Raw genomic sequence first — 18,383 nt, 5'->3', positions numbered from 1 at the left:
AAGGTGATGTCTCTACTTTTTAAGATGCTGTCTAGGTTTGTCATTGCTTTTAAGGTTGCAAAATCTTAGAAGGGCAACGGTTGTGAGGCAGCAGGGAGTGGCTTTCACAAAAAGGAACCCACACTTCTAAATTTACCCCTGCACATAAGGTAAGGCTCCTCCTCTTAAAAATAAAATAAAATCCCTGCATGTAGAAGATTAGCATCTCAGGGTGAATAGTTCTTGTCCTTCCTTTTTCTTGGCATGCCAGTTATCTATAATGCAACTTTTTCGGGGGGTGTTAATGGAAATCCCTTCCTTTTAGAAAGCTAGCGTCTGAAGGATAAGGGCCATAGCCTAGCTTACACCCTGACATGCTAGCTTTCTAGATGCGGTGAAATGACCTTAAGGAAAAGTGTGTGCATATGCACACATCAGCGTCCCTGTTTGTGTACTGAGCCGGGAAACGCCCCCCTCCCCAAAACACAGCCGGCACCGTCCCCCTCCCCACAACTCCGGGCTCCCAGAGCGAAGGGGAGCCTCTTACTGCTTGGGTGTAGGCACTGTACACCCCAAACTGCAGGGCGATGGGGCTGAACATGCCCAGCTGGTTTGCCACTTGCTGCATCCGGCGGAGACCCCTCTCCTTCTCCGTGTCGGCAAATTTCACCACGAGGCTGGATGAGGCGCCCTGGAAGGAAGAGGGAGAGATTGAGGTCTCCGAACAGAGGAACTTTGCTGAAGCTCGGGCAGACTTTCCCAAGCTGGCGCCCTCCAGAGAGACAGTGTGGTGCAATGGTTAGCGTGCTGGGTTACAACCTGGGAGATAACAGGTTAATAATAATAATTTATTATTTCTACCCCGCCCATGTGGCTGGGTTTCCCCAGCCACTCTGGGTGGCTTCCAACAGAATATTGAAATACAATAATCTATTAAACATTAAAAGCTTCCCTAAACAGGGCTGCCTTCAGATGTCTTCTAAAAGTCTGGTAGTTGTTGTTCTCTTTGACGTCTGGTGGGAGGGTGTTCCACAGGGCGGGTGCCACCACTGAGAAGGCCCCGAGATATCTCCACTCAGACACGGGCCAGTCACTCTCTCCCACCCTATCCTACACCACAAGGTTGCGAGATGTGAGGTTACAGGGAACCAGGCAGAGGGCCTTCTTGGTGTTGGCACCCGCCCTGTGGAATGCCCTCCCATCAGATGTCAAGGAGATAAACAACTATTTTACTTTTAAAAGACAACTGATGGCGGCCCTGTTTAGGGAAGTTTTTAATGTCTGATGCTGTATTGTTTTTAATATTCAGTTGGAAGCTGCCCAGAGTTGCTGGGGAAACCCAGCCAGATGAGCAGGGTATAAATAATATATTATTATTATTATTAAGGGTCAGTGGAATGCCAATACTGATGGCACTTGAAGACACCTGTTTAGATAAACGTTTTCTCCTGATCTCCTGTCTTCAACCCCCAAATTCTTCTTTTAACCGTTATGCTCTGGTTAATGGGCTTTGCTCATGACATACTTTAATCTCAGGTGTTTTAATATACAGTCGTATCTTGGAGTTGAACGGAATCCATTCCAGACTTCCATTCGACTTCCAAAATGTTTGAAAATCAAATTGTGGCTTCTGATTGGCTGCAGGAAGCTCCTTCAGCCTATCGGAAGCCCCGGAAGCCCCATCAGACGTTCGGCTTCTAAAAGAACATTCAAAAACCAGAACATTCACTTCCGGGTCGCGATCGTTCAGGAGCCAAAACGTTCGAAAACTAGGCTGTTCGACTTCCAAGGTACGACTGTGGTTGTTTTGCTACGTGTTGTCAGACGAAAGCTCATGTCAGCCCCTTAGCCAGGATAGTCAACCGCCAGAGATGATGGAAGTCATGTTAACTTGTGAACAGCACCAACTTGGGGAAAGGTATAGTGTTTTCTCAAAAATGCATATTATTAGGGAAAAGTGTCAAATGCATACGTTAATGAAAGTAACATTAAAAATGCATTATTCTTAGGGAAATTTGCTTGCAAATATGGGTGCACAAGGGGGAATTATGTACAAAGATTTGTATATTAAAGAGAAAATGAAGATTTTTTTTAAAAAAATACAAACTGGTGCAGAAATGCGGAGAATTGAAGATTGGAAAAATTAGAAACGGAGAAGAACCCAAAAGGATTGATTTGTGCCCTATTTGCCGCCCCTCGATCACTGCCGTCTTAAGTCGTGCGTGAATGCATAGCATCGGAGGCTAGCTTGAAAAGTTGGCAACCCCCTGATTTAAACAGCTATTTAATTCACAAAGCAAATTGCCGGATCTCTTTTCTGCACCCTCAGCAAATCTTTTTTTAAAAAGTTGACAAATGTACAGCCGGCAAATCTTTTGGACTACAGTGGTACCTCGGGTTAAGTACTTAATTCGTTCCGGAGGTCTGTACTTAGCCTGAAACTGTTCTTAACCTGAGGTACCACTTTAGCTAACGGGGCCTCCTGCTGCTGCCGCCGCGCGATTTCTGTTCTCATCCTGAAGCAAAGTTCTTAACCTGAAGCACTATTTCTGGGTTAGTGGAGTCTGTAACCTGAAGCATATGTAACCTGAAGTGTATGTAACCCGAGGTACCACTGTACTCTTTTGGGAAAGCGGAACAGAGGACGATTGTCCACTAGGAGGTAGCAGAGCCTGTGGAAGATTTCTTTCCTCTCCCTCTTCGCTCGCTTACTGAAGGCGGAGCCTCAAAATGAAAGGACTGAATGGAAGGCAGGAGGGATTTAGCAAGACAACCTTCTTCTCCTCCTCTGCCCCCCCCCACAGCCCCTGGCTCTCCCTGCCCCCCACCAAGGCAGAAGTTGTGGGTCTCACCGGTAACGTGCGGCTTCCGTGCAACGTATTGATGGCAGCTTGTGCTTCTGCGTGCGTCTGGAACTTCACAAAGGCACAGCCTGGCAGAGGGAAGAGAAAGGGAAAGATTCAGAGACAGAAACAGGATGAGCTTGGCCGCTGGATCAGGCCTGCGCCCTGTACTCACAGTGGACAATCTGATGCATCACTAGGAAGCTGTCAGATGCTGGGGGTGGTTGCTCGTGAGTAACCAGGCAGGACTCCGACCTGTCTTTTACAGGTTTTATTGTGCAAAATATTTACAGTGCAAATCTACAAAGTTCATGTCCGTCTCAGTCACTTGCAGAATCCGGGAGTGGCCCCTTCCGGCTTCTCCCCCAACATAAGAACTTCGGCACCCCAAGCCTCCTCCTCCCCTCCTTGCGTTTCACCCGTCTGCGCAAGCTGGGCGACGGAAGTGGTGTGCGTCCCTCCCAGCCAGCCTGGCCAGGTGAGGCCCTGGGGCTCTCAGCATCATCCTCGAGCCCTTTCCTTCGACCCTGGCCAGGTGAGGCCCTGGGGCTCTCAGCATCATCCTCGAGCCCTTTCCTTCGACCCTGGCCAGGTGAGGCCCTGGGGCTCTCAGCATCATCCTCGAGCCCTTTCCTTCGACCCTGGCCAGGTGAGGCCCTGGGGCTCTCAGCATCATCCTCGAGCCCTTTCCTTCGACCCTGGCCAGGTGAGGCCCTGGGGCTCTCAGCATCATCCTCAAGCCCTTTCCTTCCAGCCTGGCCAGGTGAGACCCTGGGGCTCTCAGCATCATCCTCAAGCCCTTTCCTTGTTTGGCTGGCCCCTTCCCTCTCTTCTCCACTGGAGGTGTGGCTTTTCCCACCGCTGGAAGAGGAACTCCTCCTCAGGAGTTTCGGAGGCTCTCTGTATCCCAACGGCCCCCCTGCCTCCCTCCGCTGTTCCGATGGCAGTCCCCCGACAGAAGCCCACAAGCAGGAGACCGACCACAGGAGCCCTCTGCTCTCCTGTGGTTTCCAGTGACTGGTGTTCGGAAGCACCGCTGACTCTGACCGCAGAGGCATCTCCTCCACGAATTGGTCAAATTCTCTTCTAAAGCTGCCCGAGTCGCTGGCCATCGCTACATTTTGTCACGGTAGCCATTCGCCAGCCACCCCCTCCCCACCAAGGCGCCCTTGTCTCTCCCGGGTTGTGCTCAGGATGGCAAAACCAACTGTGTGTGTTTTGAGCTGTGCCTAGCTCCGATTGGCTGGGACCTGTGCCGTCATGAACCCAGCTCACCCATTTTAAACCTCTGAAAGGCGGGCAGCCCATGGAGCTGGGGGCGTGGAGGAGGACCCGCTGAAACAGGGTCTGATTGGCTGTTTGGTATGTTGGCCGCCTGCCTTCTAGATGCAGGAGGGAGCCAGAGACAGGGCCGTCTTAAGCATATCCGGCGCCGTGGTGCAAAGCTCCCTCTGGCCAACCCCACCCCTCCGTTTCCCAGAGTTTTTTTAGGGAGGACAGCACTGCCGGCGGGGCTGGAGGAGGCGGGCAGCGGCTGGAGGGCAGCTCCTCTGGCGGGGAAGAGGTGGAGGCTGGACGTGGCGCCTCCCAGCTCAGCTGGCTGCTGCATGCCACGGTGGCCACGGCAGGCAGAGGCTCCGGGGGCAGCGCTGTTTCGGCGCGGCATGGCGGGCAAGGGTGGCGAGCTGATGACGGGAGGTGATGCATCCAGCCTCCGCCTCTTCCCTGGTGCCCTCCAGAACTTGGCGCCCCAGCGCCCCAGCGCCCCACGCTACTAGCCTCTATGGGTAAGACAGCCCTGGCCAGAGACACCCGTCCGATGATCAACACTCTGCAAGGACGTAAAATCAGGCCAATGTTAGCTCGCTGTGCCTCCTTGCTTTTTAAAACAGGCCTGCATGAATCAGGCCCGGTGCACCCATGAGGCAAGGGGAAGCAGCTGCCTTAGGTGGAAGGAACCCCCAGGGCAGCACCGGATGGGCACTCTTCCACCTCTGGCACTGGCAGAGAAGTGGTGCCAACTTTAGTGCCAATTCCCAGCGAGATCTCGCTGGAAATCACTACTGATCTGCCGCTGTTTCTCCAGCGGTGGAAGTGGCAAAGCGAGGCAGCACTTCCTGTCTGGCATCTATCAGGTGGCGAAAAGTGATGCGCCCACTCTGAGCATGCGTACAAAATGTTCTTACGTAATAGGGGGCCCTTAGTCACTTCCCACAGCTGCAACTCTCTCCAGATGTTGTTGGACTACGACTCAAATCCCTAGCCGTTGGCCAAGCTGGTGCTGATGGGAGTTATAGTTTGGGGGCACCTGCTCAGGGGCAACCTTCCGATGGCAGCGGTGGGCGGCCGCCCCCCCTTTCCCACTCACCTTTGCTGGTGCCGTCGGGACCCCGCAGTACCGTGCACTCGTCGATGTTCCCGAATGGCTCAAACATTTTCCGGACGTCCTCGTCTGTCTGCTGCTTACCCAACATTCCCACAAAGAGCTTCCTGTCTTCTGGAAGGAGGAGAAAGGAGGTTGATCAGATAAAGGCCGTCCTGGGGGAGCCCAGACTGCGCCATAAACATGCCCCCCTCCGTTCAGAAAGCTGGCACAAGTTTTAATTTGTTTCCGATCTATTTTAACTTTTCGGATGCCTTGGATTCTTGTTGCTGATTCTCTTAGTGTCGATTACATCTTTTAGGGTTGGTTTTTTTGAGAATCAAGCAGTATATACCGTATTTTTTGCTCTATAAGACTCACTTTTTCTCTCCTAAAAAGTAAGGGGAAATGTGTCTGCGTCTTATGGAACGAATGCAGGCTGCGCAGCTATCCCAGAAGCCATAACAGCAAGAGGGATTGCTGCTTTCGCTGCACAGCGATCCCTCTTGCTGTTCTGGGTTCTGAGGTTCAGCATATTTTTTTTCTTGTTTTCTTCCCCCAAAAACTATGTGCATCTTATGATCTGGTGCATCTTATAGAGCGAAAAATACGGTAAATTCCACAAAATAAATAATATACCATATATTTCGCTCTATAGGACGCACCCGACCATAGGACGCACCTTGTTTTAGAGGGGGAGAACAAGGAAAAAAAAATCTCCCCCTCTCTGCTCAGCGCCCCTTAAGCAAAGCGGCAGCAGAAATGGAGCCCCTTCCATTTCTCCTCCCGCTTGGCTGAAGGGGTGTTGCGCAGCTCTCCCTCTCTGAAGAAGAAGAAGAAGAAGAAGAAGAGTTTGGATTTGATATCCCGCCTTTCACTCCCCTTCAGGAGTCTCAAAGCGGCTCACATTCTCCTTTCCCTTCCTCCCCCACAACAAACACTCTGTGAGGTGAGTGGGGCTGAGAGACTTCAAAGAAGTGTGACTGGCCCAAGGTCACCCAGCAGCTGCATGTGGAGGAGCGGAGACGCGAACCCGGTTCCCCAGATTACGAGTCTACTGCTCTTAACCACTACACCACTCTGCTGAAGCTAGGAACGTCTTGCTTTCCTGGCTTCAGCGAAAGCAACCCGAAGCCTTCGGAGCACTGCAGGACCTCCCGCTGCACTCTGGAGGCTTCAGGTTCCTTTCGCTGAAGCCAGGAGAGTCTATCCCTGAAGCCTGGAGAGCGAGAGGGGTCAGTGCGCACCGAACCCTCTCGCTCTCCAGGCTTCAGCGAAAGCAACACGAAGCCTCTGGAGCGTGGAAGGAGAGCTCCCTCTGCGCTTCGGAGGCTTCGCGTTGCTATTGCTGAAGCCAAGGAGCCTGCATTCGCTCCATAAGACGCACACACATTTCCCCTTAATTTTTGGAGGGGAAAAAGTGCGTCCTATAGAGCGAAAAATACGGTACATACACACACATCCTCCCCCAGGGAAAAAACCTGGGGGGATTGCACGGAAAAACAATGGAAGAATAACAACAAGAAGAATAAAATTTCCTCTTGCGTGCCAACGTAATATGGATTCGTTAAGCACGATGGGAAAGTCCGTACCAGTGACTGTGACGATAAGAAGGGGTTAACATTGGACCTGTGATATTGGGAATAAACAACAGAAAAAAGGCAGGAACAAAAATAAAAGACTTTCTGTGGACCAGCCAGAACATGGGAATCTCCAAAAAATTATTTAATTCAGAATGTATAAATGGCACATATATTTATTATTAATTTGGATATGATGTGGCAAGATTAATGAAAAAATTAATAAAAAATTATTTTTTAAAAAAGGGGGAAAACCCCTGGAACAGTGTGTGGGGGGGTGAAACTTATTAGCTCTCCACCACCTTCGCCAAAATGGACCCCTCCAGAAGCTTTGAACTACGACTCCCAGCTGGCTGGCGCTGATGAGAGTTGTAGTCCAAAACATCTGGGGGATGGGTTTCAGGGTGGAGAAGGCTGTACAGTCATACCTCTTGATATGTTTTTTTCAGGTTGCGTCCCACAGCGACCCAGAAGTACCGGAAAGGGTTACTTCCAGGTTTTGCCACTTGCGCATGCGCAGATGCGCAAAATGACGTCACGCGCATGTGCAGAAGCGGCGAATTGCGACTTGCGCAGACGTGCCACTGCAGGTTGCATTCCTTTCAGGTTGCGAACAGGGCTCCGGAACGGATCCCGTTTGCAGCCAGAGGTAGCATTGTATTATTAAGGGAATCAAACCTGTCCAGAAATTGGAGGCCAGCTCCTCAAAAGACACCAGGTGAGCAGGCAAGCTGCTCTCTGAACCGCCCAGCACCCCAGAACCCCAGAGGGAGACTCTACCTCCTCTGCTTTCGCTGTCCGCTGGCTTCACCTGGATCGGTCGGTTCATCTGGAACGAGAAGGAGACAGAGGCTGTGGATCCAGACCCAGAGGTGTGAGGTGGGGCAAAGGCCATCATCATCATCATTTATTATTTATACCCTGCCCATCTGGCTGGGTCTTCCCAGCCGCTCTGGGCGGCTTCCAACCAAATATCAAAAACAATACAGCGTCAGACATTAAAATCTTAGCTAAACAGGGCCGCCTTCAGGCGTCTTTTAAAAGTAAAATAGTTGTTTATTGCCTTGACATCTGGTGGGAGGGTGTTCCACAGGGCAGGCGCCACCACCGAGAAGGCCCTCTGCCTGGTTCCCTGTAACCTCGCTTCTCGCAGGGAGGGAACCTCCAGAAGGCCCTCGGCGATGGACCTCAGTGTCCGGGCTGGACGATGGGGGTGGAGACGCTCCTTCGGGGATACTGGACCGAAGCCATTTAGGGCTTTAAATGTCAACACCAACACTTTGAATTGTGCTCGGAAATGTACTGGGAGCCAGTGTAGGTCTTTCAAGACCGGTGTTATGTGGTCTCGGCAGCTGCTCCCAGTCACCAGTCTAGCTGCCGCATTCTGGATTAATTGCAGTTTCCGGGTCACCTTCAAAGGTAGCCCCACGTAGAGCGCATTGCAGTAGTCCAAGTGGGAGATAACCAGAGCATGCACCACTCTGGCGAGACAGTCTGCGGGCAGGTAGGATCTCATCCTGCGTACCAGATGGAGCTGGTAGACAGCTGCCCTGGACACAGAATTGACCTGCTCCTCCATGGACAGCTGTGAGTCCAAAATCACTCCCAGGCTGCACACCTGGTCCTTCAGGGGCACAGTGACCCCATTCAGGACCAGGGAGTCCTCCACACCCACCCTCCCCCTGTCCCCCCAAAACAGTACTTCTGTCTTGTCAGGATTCAACCTCAATCTGTTAGCCGCCATCCATCCTCCAACCTCCTCCAGGCACTCACACAGGACCTTGATAGACTACAACTCCCATCCTCTCCCCTGAGTGTTTGCCATCCTGGCTAAAGTGATGATGAGAGCTGGCAACTTCTGCACATGTCCCCCTCCTGCCTGCTTCCCACACCTGGGGCTAGAAATTAGGAAATGCAATACTGGGGCAGGTGCAACTCCAGTTTCTTAGAAGCACAGTGTTTTAAAACCATTGCTGTTTCATTCCACTTTTGTATCGCTCCTTTCCTGCAAGGAGTTCAAGGGGGCATTCATCACCCCCCCAAAAAAACATCTCCCCACATAGCTGTCAAGCGTTCCTTATTTGGCGGGACAGTCCATTATCCCAGCGCCATGTCCCGCTGCTGTCCCTTATTGATGATGTCCCTTAAATAAGCTCCTGAAGGTAATGGGGCCCTTTCTATGTCCAGCTGTGCTTTGTCAACAACAAATTGTTGCTGTTTTTGTGTGTTGAATATATGCTATATGGTAATTTATGGACCTAATAGGTATCTAAAGCCATTTGCACGCAGCAAAATATGTATTTTATCAAAGTAATTGTTAATCCCTTATTTTGGCTGCTGATCCCTTATTTTCGAGGCTGCTGGTCCCTTATTTTCAAGGCTGCTGGTCCCTTATTTTCAAATCTGTAATTTGACAGCTATGTCTCCCCATTGCATCCTTGCGACAACCTTGCAAGATAGCTTTAGGCTAAGAGCCCGGGGTCACACTCGCAGACCTTCGCCATGCCATTTTTAAATAGCCAGGGAGTTCTGGGAACTGCAGTTTGCGATGGGTGCTGAGAGACCCCTCCATAGAGTTACAATTTCCCCACAGTTCCCCGGGAAGAGGGGCTGGTTGCTAAACCACTCTGGGAATTGTAGTTCCTCCGGGAGGGGAATCGAGGGTCTCCTAGCAACTCTCAGCGCCTTCAAACTACAGTTCCCGGGATTCTCCCATGACTGTTTTAAGATTATATAACCGTGCTTTAATGGCAGATGAAGATGACGGACTATATGGAACTTGCCGAACTGACCGGGAGACTCTGAGACCAGAGAGAAGAGACGGTGGAAGAAGACTGGAAGAGGTTTAAGGAATATTTGAAAAAAATATGTTAATATTTAAATCGTTGAATAGCTTTGGAAGTGGATATAGGCTGTAGGGTTAGAAGTAGAAGATAGCGTGTTTTAAAACAGTATTATTTGCAAGTGATAAAATGTGAAGTTATTTTAAGTGTGATAAAAAAAAGATGGTTAGAAACTATGATATATGTAAACTGCTAAAGATGAAGTAAGATGAAAATCAGATAGGTGGGACCTGGGGAAGCCCACTTAACAATGTTTAGAAAAATAAGGTTATGACAAGAATTGGTGTGTATTTTTTGTGTGTGTGTGTTCTTTATTTGTGTTATAAAATGAATATTTTTTTTGGGGGGGGAAAGATTATATAACCATGCTTTCAAAGGTGCGATGTCGACCTTTGGGTGAGGATCAGAAGCCTGGCGCCCCCAGATCCTAGCCACAAGAACCCCAAATGCCACAGCACATGGACACCTTATATGTGCTATGGGTCGTATAAAGAAATAAAAAGATGTGCGGCTCTCTCTCCCCCCCCCCTCGCACAACGACCCTGCGGGGTAGGTTTGGCTGGAAGAGATAGTCCAAGGTCGAGTAAGGATTTGAGGCCTGGTCTCCCAGGTCTTAGCCTGACACTCTAACCACTATGCCACACTGCCCTTGTTTTACAAAGGAAATTGCGCGCACACAAAGCCCCAGGCAGCCTCGGGAGGGTTAAGTCCCTGATGGAGAGCACTCTCCCCAGCCTTCGGGATTAGAAAGAGCTAGATTATCCCAGCAGGCAGCTGGGGCCTTTTTTCTGTAAAAGCAGTTGTAATCACATTAAAGGAAAGCAGGCCTTGCGGAGGCGGACGAGGCCCTGGAAAGGCCCGGGAACAGGGAAAGGAGAGAGAGAGAGAAAGGGAGATTTCGCTGGCAAGGGCTTGTCGGCAAGGCTCCATCTTGCCTCCCTGAAGCTGCTGCTGTGGTGGCAAGCTCACCATCAATCTAGTGGGTCATTGAGCTCAGTATAGCCCACTCTGACCGGCAGCTGCTGTCCAGGGTTTCAGACTCAAGAGCCATTCCCGGACCTAATGGGAGATGCCTAGGACCTTCTGCGCGCAAACTGGGTGCCCTGCCACTGAGCCACAGCTCTTTCCTTCAAAATCAAAGGTTCTAGTCCCCATGGTTCCGAAAAAGGAAGGATAGCAACATGGGAAGGATAGCAACATGGGAAGAGACATTTGACTGGGCCATCTTGCTCAATATGGCCTGCACTGGCTGGCAACAGCTCTTCAGGGGGGTTGAACCTGAGACCTTCTGCATTCAAAGCAGGTGTTCTATTAGTGGCATAGCGGGGCATTGTGAAGTGCAGAAGGAGGGCAACATGGCAGCCCTTGTATCAAACAAAGTGCAAGGAGGTTGAACGTTCAAGCTACCGGCATGAAGCAGGAACCCCAGCAAAGAAAAGGAAAGATGTAGCTAGCCTCTGTTTACCGTATTTTTTGCTCTATAGGACGCACCAGACCACAAGACGCACCTAGTTTTTAGAGGGGGAAATCAAGAAGAAAAATATTATTTCCCCCCCAGCCCCAGCGCTTCTCGGGGCTGCCAGGGGAAGCTGGGTTTCCCCCCCCAGCCCCAAAGAGCAAAGAAGCCAAGACAGTGAGCGGGATCCATCCCGCTGGCTGTCTTGGCTTCCCCTTAAGCCGTATGCAGCCTCTCCCGGCTGGAGAGGCAGAAGCCAAGACAGCGAGCAGGATGGATCGCGCTCGCTGCCTTGGCTTCCTCTTTAGCCGCGCGCAGCCCGTCCGGCCAGGAGAGGTTGCGTGCGGCTATGGCAATACCCCCACCTCCCGCAAAAGCCCGCAGGAGCCGCGCACCCTTTAAGGAGCGCGCGGCTCCTGCGGGCTTTTCTACGAGGAGGAAGAGGGGACTGACTGGTCGCGTCGGTCCCTTCTCCCTCCTGAAAAGCCCGCAAGAGCCGTGTGGAGCTTGTGTGCGGCTCTTGGGGGCTTTTCCTGCCTGCCTCCCCCCTGCATTCGCTCCATAAGATGCACACACATTTCCCCTTACTTTTTAGGAGGGGAAAAGTGCATCTTATGGAGCGAAAAATACGGTACTTGTTTCCTCTGGCTTCCCACATGCTAATCTGCCAGACAGACCAGCTTGAGAGCTCCAGCGGCACCTCACTCCTTTGCCAGAGCAAGGGATCTTTGTGTCTATCCGCCACCCGGGCACTGCCAGTCCGTGACGGCAGTCCTGAGTTTGACAGACAAAAGGTCCCATCTGGTATCAGGAAGCTTCTTAATGTAAGCCAGCAAATAATACGCAAGACCGAAAACAGCTTGAAAACATTAAACGTTTGGGATCATGCCGTTTCAAACAAGCTAACAGTCACCCCACAATACAGTGGTGCCCCGCAAGACGAATGCCTCGCAAGACGAAAAACTCGCTAGACGAAAGGGTTTTTCGTTTTTTGAGGTGCTTCGCAAGACGAATTTCCCTATGGGCTTGCTTCGCAAGACGAAAACGTCTTGCAAGTTTGTTTCCTTTTTCGTAAAACCGTTAATACCCAGGGTGCATTGCTTGAAGAGGTGCAGTTGTGACTTGACTTCGAGGAGCAACTCATAGCACGCAGTGTGGTAGCCTTTTTTGAGGTTTTTGAAGACTTTGGTGATTTTTGAAGCTTTTCCAAAACTTCTTTTGCAGCCATTTGGTATGTTAAACTTTTAAAACTTTTTTGGGGGGTTTTGGATTTTTGGTTGGGGTGTTTGGAATTCAAGGACTTGGTGTTGGGGAGGGGTTTGCAAGAATCTGGAAGCTTGTGTGTTTTTTTTCTGCATTTTTATGATTTTTTGTGACCATTGGGCCACTCTGCTGTTTTTTTTTAAAAGAATTCTGGATTTGAATTTCTGTGTGGTGGGTGGCTGGGGGAACAGTTGGGGAGGGGTTTGCAAGAATCTGGAAGCTTGTGTGGTTTTTTTCTGCATTTTTATGATTTTCTGTGACCATTGGGCCACTCTGCTGTTGTTTTTTTAAAAAAATTCTGGGTTTGAATTTCTGTGTGGTGGGTGACTGGGGGAACAGTTGGGGAGGGGTTTGCAACAGTTGGGGAGGGGTTTGCCTGAAGTGGAAGGATGTGCAGGCTTTTGCACAGCGGCACCACCCTGACAAGCACGTGGCACATGACCTTGTGAACACTTTTGATACGAGGGTCATGTCGCCTTTCAGGGAGGTGCTGAAAAGGCGGATAAAGCAGCAGACCATGGACAGGTTCTTCAGCAAGAAGCAAAGAGTGGAAGAGGAACCTTCTTCGAGTTGTCCCCCAGAGTCTTAGAAAACGTACTGTACACTTTGTTGATTTTTAAATGTTTTTCTGTCATGTTTAGAAACTTAATTTATTGTTCCTTCAATTTTTGAAATGCTCTTTACAGTATGTGTGACTTTAAAGAGCACTTAATAAACTCTTGTTGTACCAAATTTGGCTTTGTTTGGACTTTTTTTGACCATAGGAACGCATTAATTGAATTTCAATGCATTCCTATGGGATTTCGTGCTTCGCAAGATGAAAAATTCGCTAGACAAAAAAACTCGCGGAACGAATTAATTTCGTCTTGCGAGGCACCACTGTAAACACATCATCCGTTAAAATCCTTAAGAGTGATGATTCCTTCATTGCGGCGGGTCCCTTCCAACTTGATACTTCTATGACAATTATATGCATGCAATCCTGGCAACAAGCGCAGTGAGATTTACTTCGGAGTGAACACGGATAATAATAATATTAATAATAATAATAATAATTTATACCCCGCCCATCTGGCTGGGCTTCCCCAGCCACTCTGGGCGGCTTCCAACAAAATATTAAAATACAGTAATGCATCAAACATTAAAAGCTTCCCTAAACAGGGCTGCCTTCAAGTGTCTTCTGAAAGTCTGGTAGTTGTTTATTCTCTTGACATCTGATGGGAGGGCGTTTCACAGGGCGGGTGCCACCACTGAGAAGGCCCTCTGCCTGGTTCCCTGTAACTTGGCTTCTTACAGGGAGGGAACCGCCAGAAGACCCTCGGGAGAGGGACCCTGGCGTCCGGGGCGGAGACGCTCCTTCAGGTATACTGGACCAAGGCCGTTTAGGGCTTTCAAGGTCAGCACCAACACTTTGAATTGTGCCCAGAAGCATACTGGGAGCCAATGTAGGTCTTTCAAGACCAGATAGGATTGTGCTGTTGAGACTGGGAGCCAATGTAGGTCTTTCAAGACCGGATAGGATTGTGCTGTTGAGACACTCAGATACTGATTGTGGTTGTGTTTTCCAAAAGTTAAGGACTTAGGTCTCATGCTCTTGACTACTACAATGCCCTGTACATGGTGCTGCCCTTGGAAGCAGTTCAGAAAATTCAGCTTTTCCAGGATGCAACAACCCACACGGCCTCATGTAGAGTGAATCCTTTTCAGTCCTTGATGCTTCGGAGTCAAATTCAGGCCGCAACATTGGGTTTTCCTTTTTCCTTAAAAAAATCCCCCCAAAGCCAGAATGTGAGTTATTTATTACAAAGCGCGCTTCCCCCTGCCTGTGAAATAAGATAAATTGGTGGCATTGTGTGTGCCACAGGTGCAGACGGCCTCTCCTAATGAGGTAATCCTGGACCAAAAATAGGGCGCAGAGAAGTGGCGTCAGATTATGGGACTCCTTCTTGACGGAGCTTGATTTTGTCGAGGTTTGCAGCTGACTGTTCAGAATGCATCTTTCTCTGGTGAGCCTTCTGTGAGCGAATCCGAGCTCCTGGGTGGATGGGCTTTCTCGTGAGCCGCCGTGGTGCTTTTGCCCAAGCTGCCGTGAGGACGTCAGTGATATAACTCAGTGATATAACACTCGTTTTTCATGCTCTAGCTGCTCAATCTCAGAAAATAAAATAAAATAAGAGGATTTCATGGAGCTGGAATAAACACGGAGAAAGGGTGAGGAAAACAGGAGCAGAGGATCTCCTCTCCCAGGAGAGATGAAAGTATTTGGGGCTTTTAAAATGTGGATGGATCTGAGAGAGAAATTCAATTGAGGTCACATCTAAAGGCGAATTCTACTTAATTTGCACGTTCCAAAACAATGCATGAACAACAACAAAAAAATGGCCATCAGTTGAAATTTTCACTCCCCGAATTTTGCACTGCTGTTCTCCAGCAGGGTATTGTTTACAAAACAAAACATACAAATATACATACTGGGCAAAGTGTGCAAAAAAGCTGCCTATATTGTTGGAAACAGCATTCAAAAATACATTATACAGAGGGAAATCGCATTGCAAAAAAAAATGTGCATGTTAAGCAAAACGGCGTAAGAAAATGTGCAGGAGAGAATTCGCACTGAAATTCTCGCGAGGATTTGTTTTTATTTTTCTAATTCACAAATTGCAGCAGAAATGTGGAGATAAGGAATTTAAGATAAGGAAATGGAGAAAAACTGAAATGGGCAGATCCATCCATTCCCTACTCTGGGGACGGGGTGCGCAGGCCAAACAGGCTTTTATGAAGTTATGCCCAGTGTAGAGAAAGTGGAGGCTGTAGCAGAAGGCGAGGAACTCTGCCTCTTCTTGAACTCTGCCTCTTCTTGACCATTCCAGCTGGTCATCCTAAAAATTATTTAAGAACCGGCAGCCGACTTTGCTTTCTTTCCCCCTTGATATATCTTTCAGACTGCAAGCCTGAAGACTGATTTCATTCCCATCCTCACCCATGACACTAGAACTCAGAGTCACCTGACAAAACTGATGGGTAGGAAATTAAGTAGAGAACCAAAGGATTTGATTTCTTCACCCAACACATTCTTATGGAACTCCCTGCCACATGATATAGCAAGGAACACTGCCTTGGAATCCTTTAGGAGAGCATTAGACTAATCTATGAGTCTGCTAACAGCTTGTTATTGTTGTTTAGTCGTTTAGTCGTGTCCGACTCTTCATGACCCCCTGGACCAGAGCACACCAGGCACTCCCGTCTTCCACTGCCTCCCGCAGTTTGGTCAAACTCATGCTGGTAGCTTCGAGAACACCATCCAACCATCTCGTCCTCTGTCGTCCCCTTCTCCTTGTGCCCTCCATCTTTCCCAACATCAGGGTCTTTTCCAGGGAGTCTTCTCTTCTCCTGAGGTGGCCAAAGTCTTGGAGCCTCAGCTTCAGGATCTGTCCTTCCAGTGAGCACTCAGGGCTGATTTCCTTCAGAATGGAGAGGTTTGATCTTCTTGCAGTCCATGGGACTCTCCAGAGTCTCCTCCAGCACCAGAATTCAAAAGCATCCATTCTTCGGCGACCAGCCTTCTTTATGGTCCAGCTCTCACTTCCATACATCACGACTGGGAAAACCAGAGCTTGAACTATACGGACCTTTGTTAACAGCTACTAGCTGGCAAATATCTGAAAAGTACCCCCCCCCCCAGCTCAGAAAGGATCTACTTGTGAAAACCAGATACTGAGGACAAAGGACGGTGGGAAGGAGGGAAAGCTATTATAAACACCCTCAAGAAATTGGGAACTGTAGTTTATGGGTGCTGGAGATTCTAGGTCTGTTAGGGGCAAACTAAAGTTCCCAGGAGTCTTTTGAGGGAGCAACATACTTTAAATGCATGGCATGCTTAGAGCCAACATTTATAGTTCCCTGGATTCTCTGCTTTGCGGGGGAAGGAAGCTGCAACTGGTATAAATAAATCTGTGGTGCAGAATTTCTTGAAGTCCCAGGTGTGCTTCCTTCTCTAAAGATCATAAAGGGGGAACCTTCTTCCTTTCTTATTATGGAACGGTTAATAGGGTTTTTTAATTATTGATTCCAAGATCCTGGGAGTGTACCTTGATGGCCCAAGACCCAGCAGCGTATTGAATTCAACTATAAATATAAATAAGAATCGATAGCGGGAGGTGCAAGGAGGAGAGGATGCCAAGTTCCTCACTCGTGAGGTGCAGCAATAGAGAAGATTGGTGAGCAACAGAAATGCCTGAACCAGCCCTCCCCACCCCAAAAAACAGCAGATTCCCTGCAAAGAGGGATTGTGCGACTAAACCAGATTTAAGTCTGCAAGTGTAGACAAGAGCCTTGTACGCAGGGCTCATTCCTTCCCACCCCGTCGCTGCAATGAGAACAGTTTCACTTATGGATTGCATTTATTTCCCACCCTTTCTTCCAAGGAGCTCAAGGTCCTCCCAGCTCTCCATTTTATCCCTACAAAACAACCTTGCGATGTAGGTTAGGCTGAGAGGCAGTGAATGGCCCAAGTGAGCTTCTTGGCTCTGTGGCAATTCGAACCCTGGTCTCTCCCAGGCAGGGACTAGTCCAGCGCTCTAAGCACACTGGCTTTGTGGTGGAGATGGGTTCCTTTTCAGAAGAAAGGTTGGATAAAACTTTTTAATAATAATAATAATAATAATAATAATAATAATAATCCCAACTCTCTTCGCTGTTCCACCACTAGATTCCACTGACCTCCAACCACCTCTCTCGCCCCCCTCCTCGCCCTCCGGCGCTGAAGTTGGGGGGGTGTGTGCTCCAAACCGAGCGATCAGCGTAATGAAGGCTCTACTAATTGACCCGCTGATCGATGGCTATCACTAATGTACTGCGGACGGGGGCTCTGACGATCAAATAGGGGCAGCCTGCGGCAAAAGTGGGGTGTGCTGGGTACGCAGCGCAGCCAGCTAAGGCAACGCAGGGAGATTTTACGACACGCACCCGGATATGTGGCCATGGGTCTGAGTAGGGCCGAGACACAGAAACTCGTGTTTTAATTCTCATTTGTGGATCACCAACGTAACGAGCCCAAATGAGACCATCCTTCCTTGACAACTGCTGACCACCAGCAAAGGGCAGGCCCTCTGATCATGTGCAGAGTGCCTTTCCCTCCCCATGGAGGGCTGAAACCCTGACAGGGTGTGACCCTCCAAATGTCCCTATTTGCCAGGGACAGCCCGGGATTTAAAGAAGCTGGATTTTGGCAACCCCAAAAGGCCACTGTGTTTCAGGGACAACACCAGCCCCGGCCTTATAAGATGGTTCCCTTCGCACTAGGGCAGAGGAACGAACTCCCCTCTCCTCCCCATCCTCACAAACCACCCCCTAAAGCTGCTCGCAGGGATTGGGATCTGGTTGCCATGGCGCCCGAGGCCGGGGTACCATTCTTCCTCATCGTCTCCTTTGCCTCTCGTTGCCACAGCAACCGGCGCAGCCAAGTAGTTGGGGATAGGAGCTCTTTCTATTATTATTATTATTCCTCACCGATAATGCACCACTCCCAGTTTTTATTTCCCCCTTCCTCCTCCTGCTGTGTTCCTGCCACTTAAAATCAGAACAGGAGGACAGAGTCACCAGCGGGAATTAAAGCGAGAGAGAGGCAGGCGTACGGTCCTTTCATTGGGACTTTGATGAGGTGGAGCAGGGAGAAAATAAAATGCCTCTTGCTGATGTGTGTATTTGTGTGTGTGTGTGTGTGTGTGTGTGTGTGTGTGTATGTGTTTGTGTGTTGCATTTATATGCCTGTTGTCTTTGTCCATAGAGACATCACCTTGCCAACAAAGGTCCATATAGTTAAAGCTCTGGTTTTCCCAGTCGTGATGTATGGAAGTGAGAGCTGGACCATCAAGAAGGCTGATCGCCGAAGAATGGATGCTTTTGAATTCTGGTGCTGGAGGAGACTCTGGAGAGTCCCATGGACTGCAAGAAGAACAAACCTCTCCATTCTGAAGGAAATCAGCCCTGAGTGCTCACTGGAAGGACAGATCCCGAAGCTGAGGCTCCAAGACTTTGGCCCCCTCATGAAAAGAGAAG

General features: G+C 49.5%; 1 protein-coding gene across 3 annotated transcripts in view; it reads right to left on the bottom strand.

Annotated features, from left to right (window-relative positions):
• Positions 1–18,383, bottom strand: part of CELF3 (CUGBP Elav-like family member 3) — an 86,495-nt gene that overhangs the window by 17,183 nt on the left and 50,929 nt on the right. For 2 of the 3 annotated variants that reach the window (XR_013980566.1, XM_080986056.1), the window contains exons 3-6: positions 7,545–7,593; positions 5,191–5,319; positions 2,832–2,911; positions 527–670 (exon numbers count right to left, since the gene is read on the bottom strand). Coding sequence is in view for 2 of the 3 variants with exons in the window: in XM_080986056.1 (XP_080842182.1) it covers positions 527–670; positions 2,832–2,911; positions 5,191–5,319; positions 7,545–7,593 (402 nt within the window). In the remaining variant the exon portion in view is untranslated. The remainder of the gene's footprint in view (positions 1–526; positions 671–2,831; positions 2,912–5,190; positions 5,320–7,544; positions 7,594–18,383) is intronic. The other variant, XM_080986057.1, reaches the window with a different exon arrangement.

Source organism: Podarcis pityusensis, assembly GCF_964106645.2.
Source record: "Podarcis pityusensis genome assembly, chromosome: 16".
Lineage (NCBI taxonomy): Eukaryota > Metazoa > Chordata > Lepidosauria > Squamata > Lacertidae > Podarcis > Podarcis pityusensis.
This window is presented reverse-complemented; position numbering and strand designations above follow the sequence as displayed.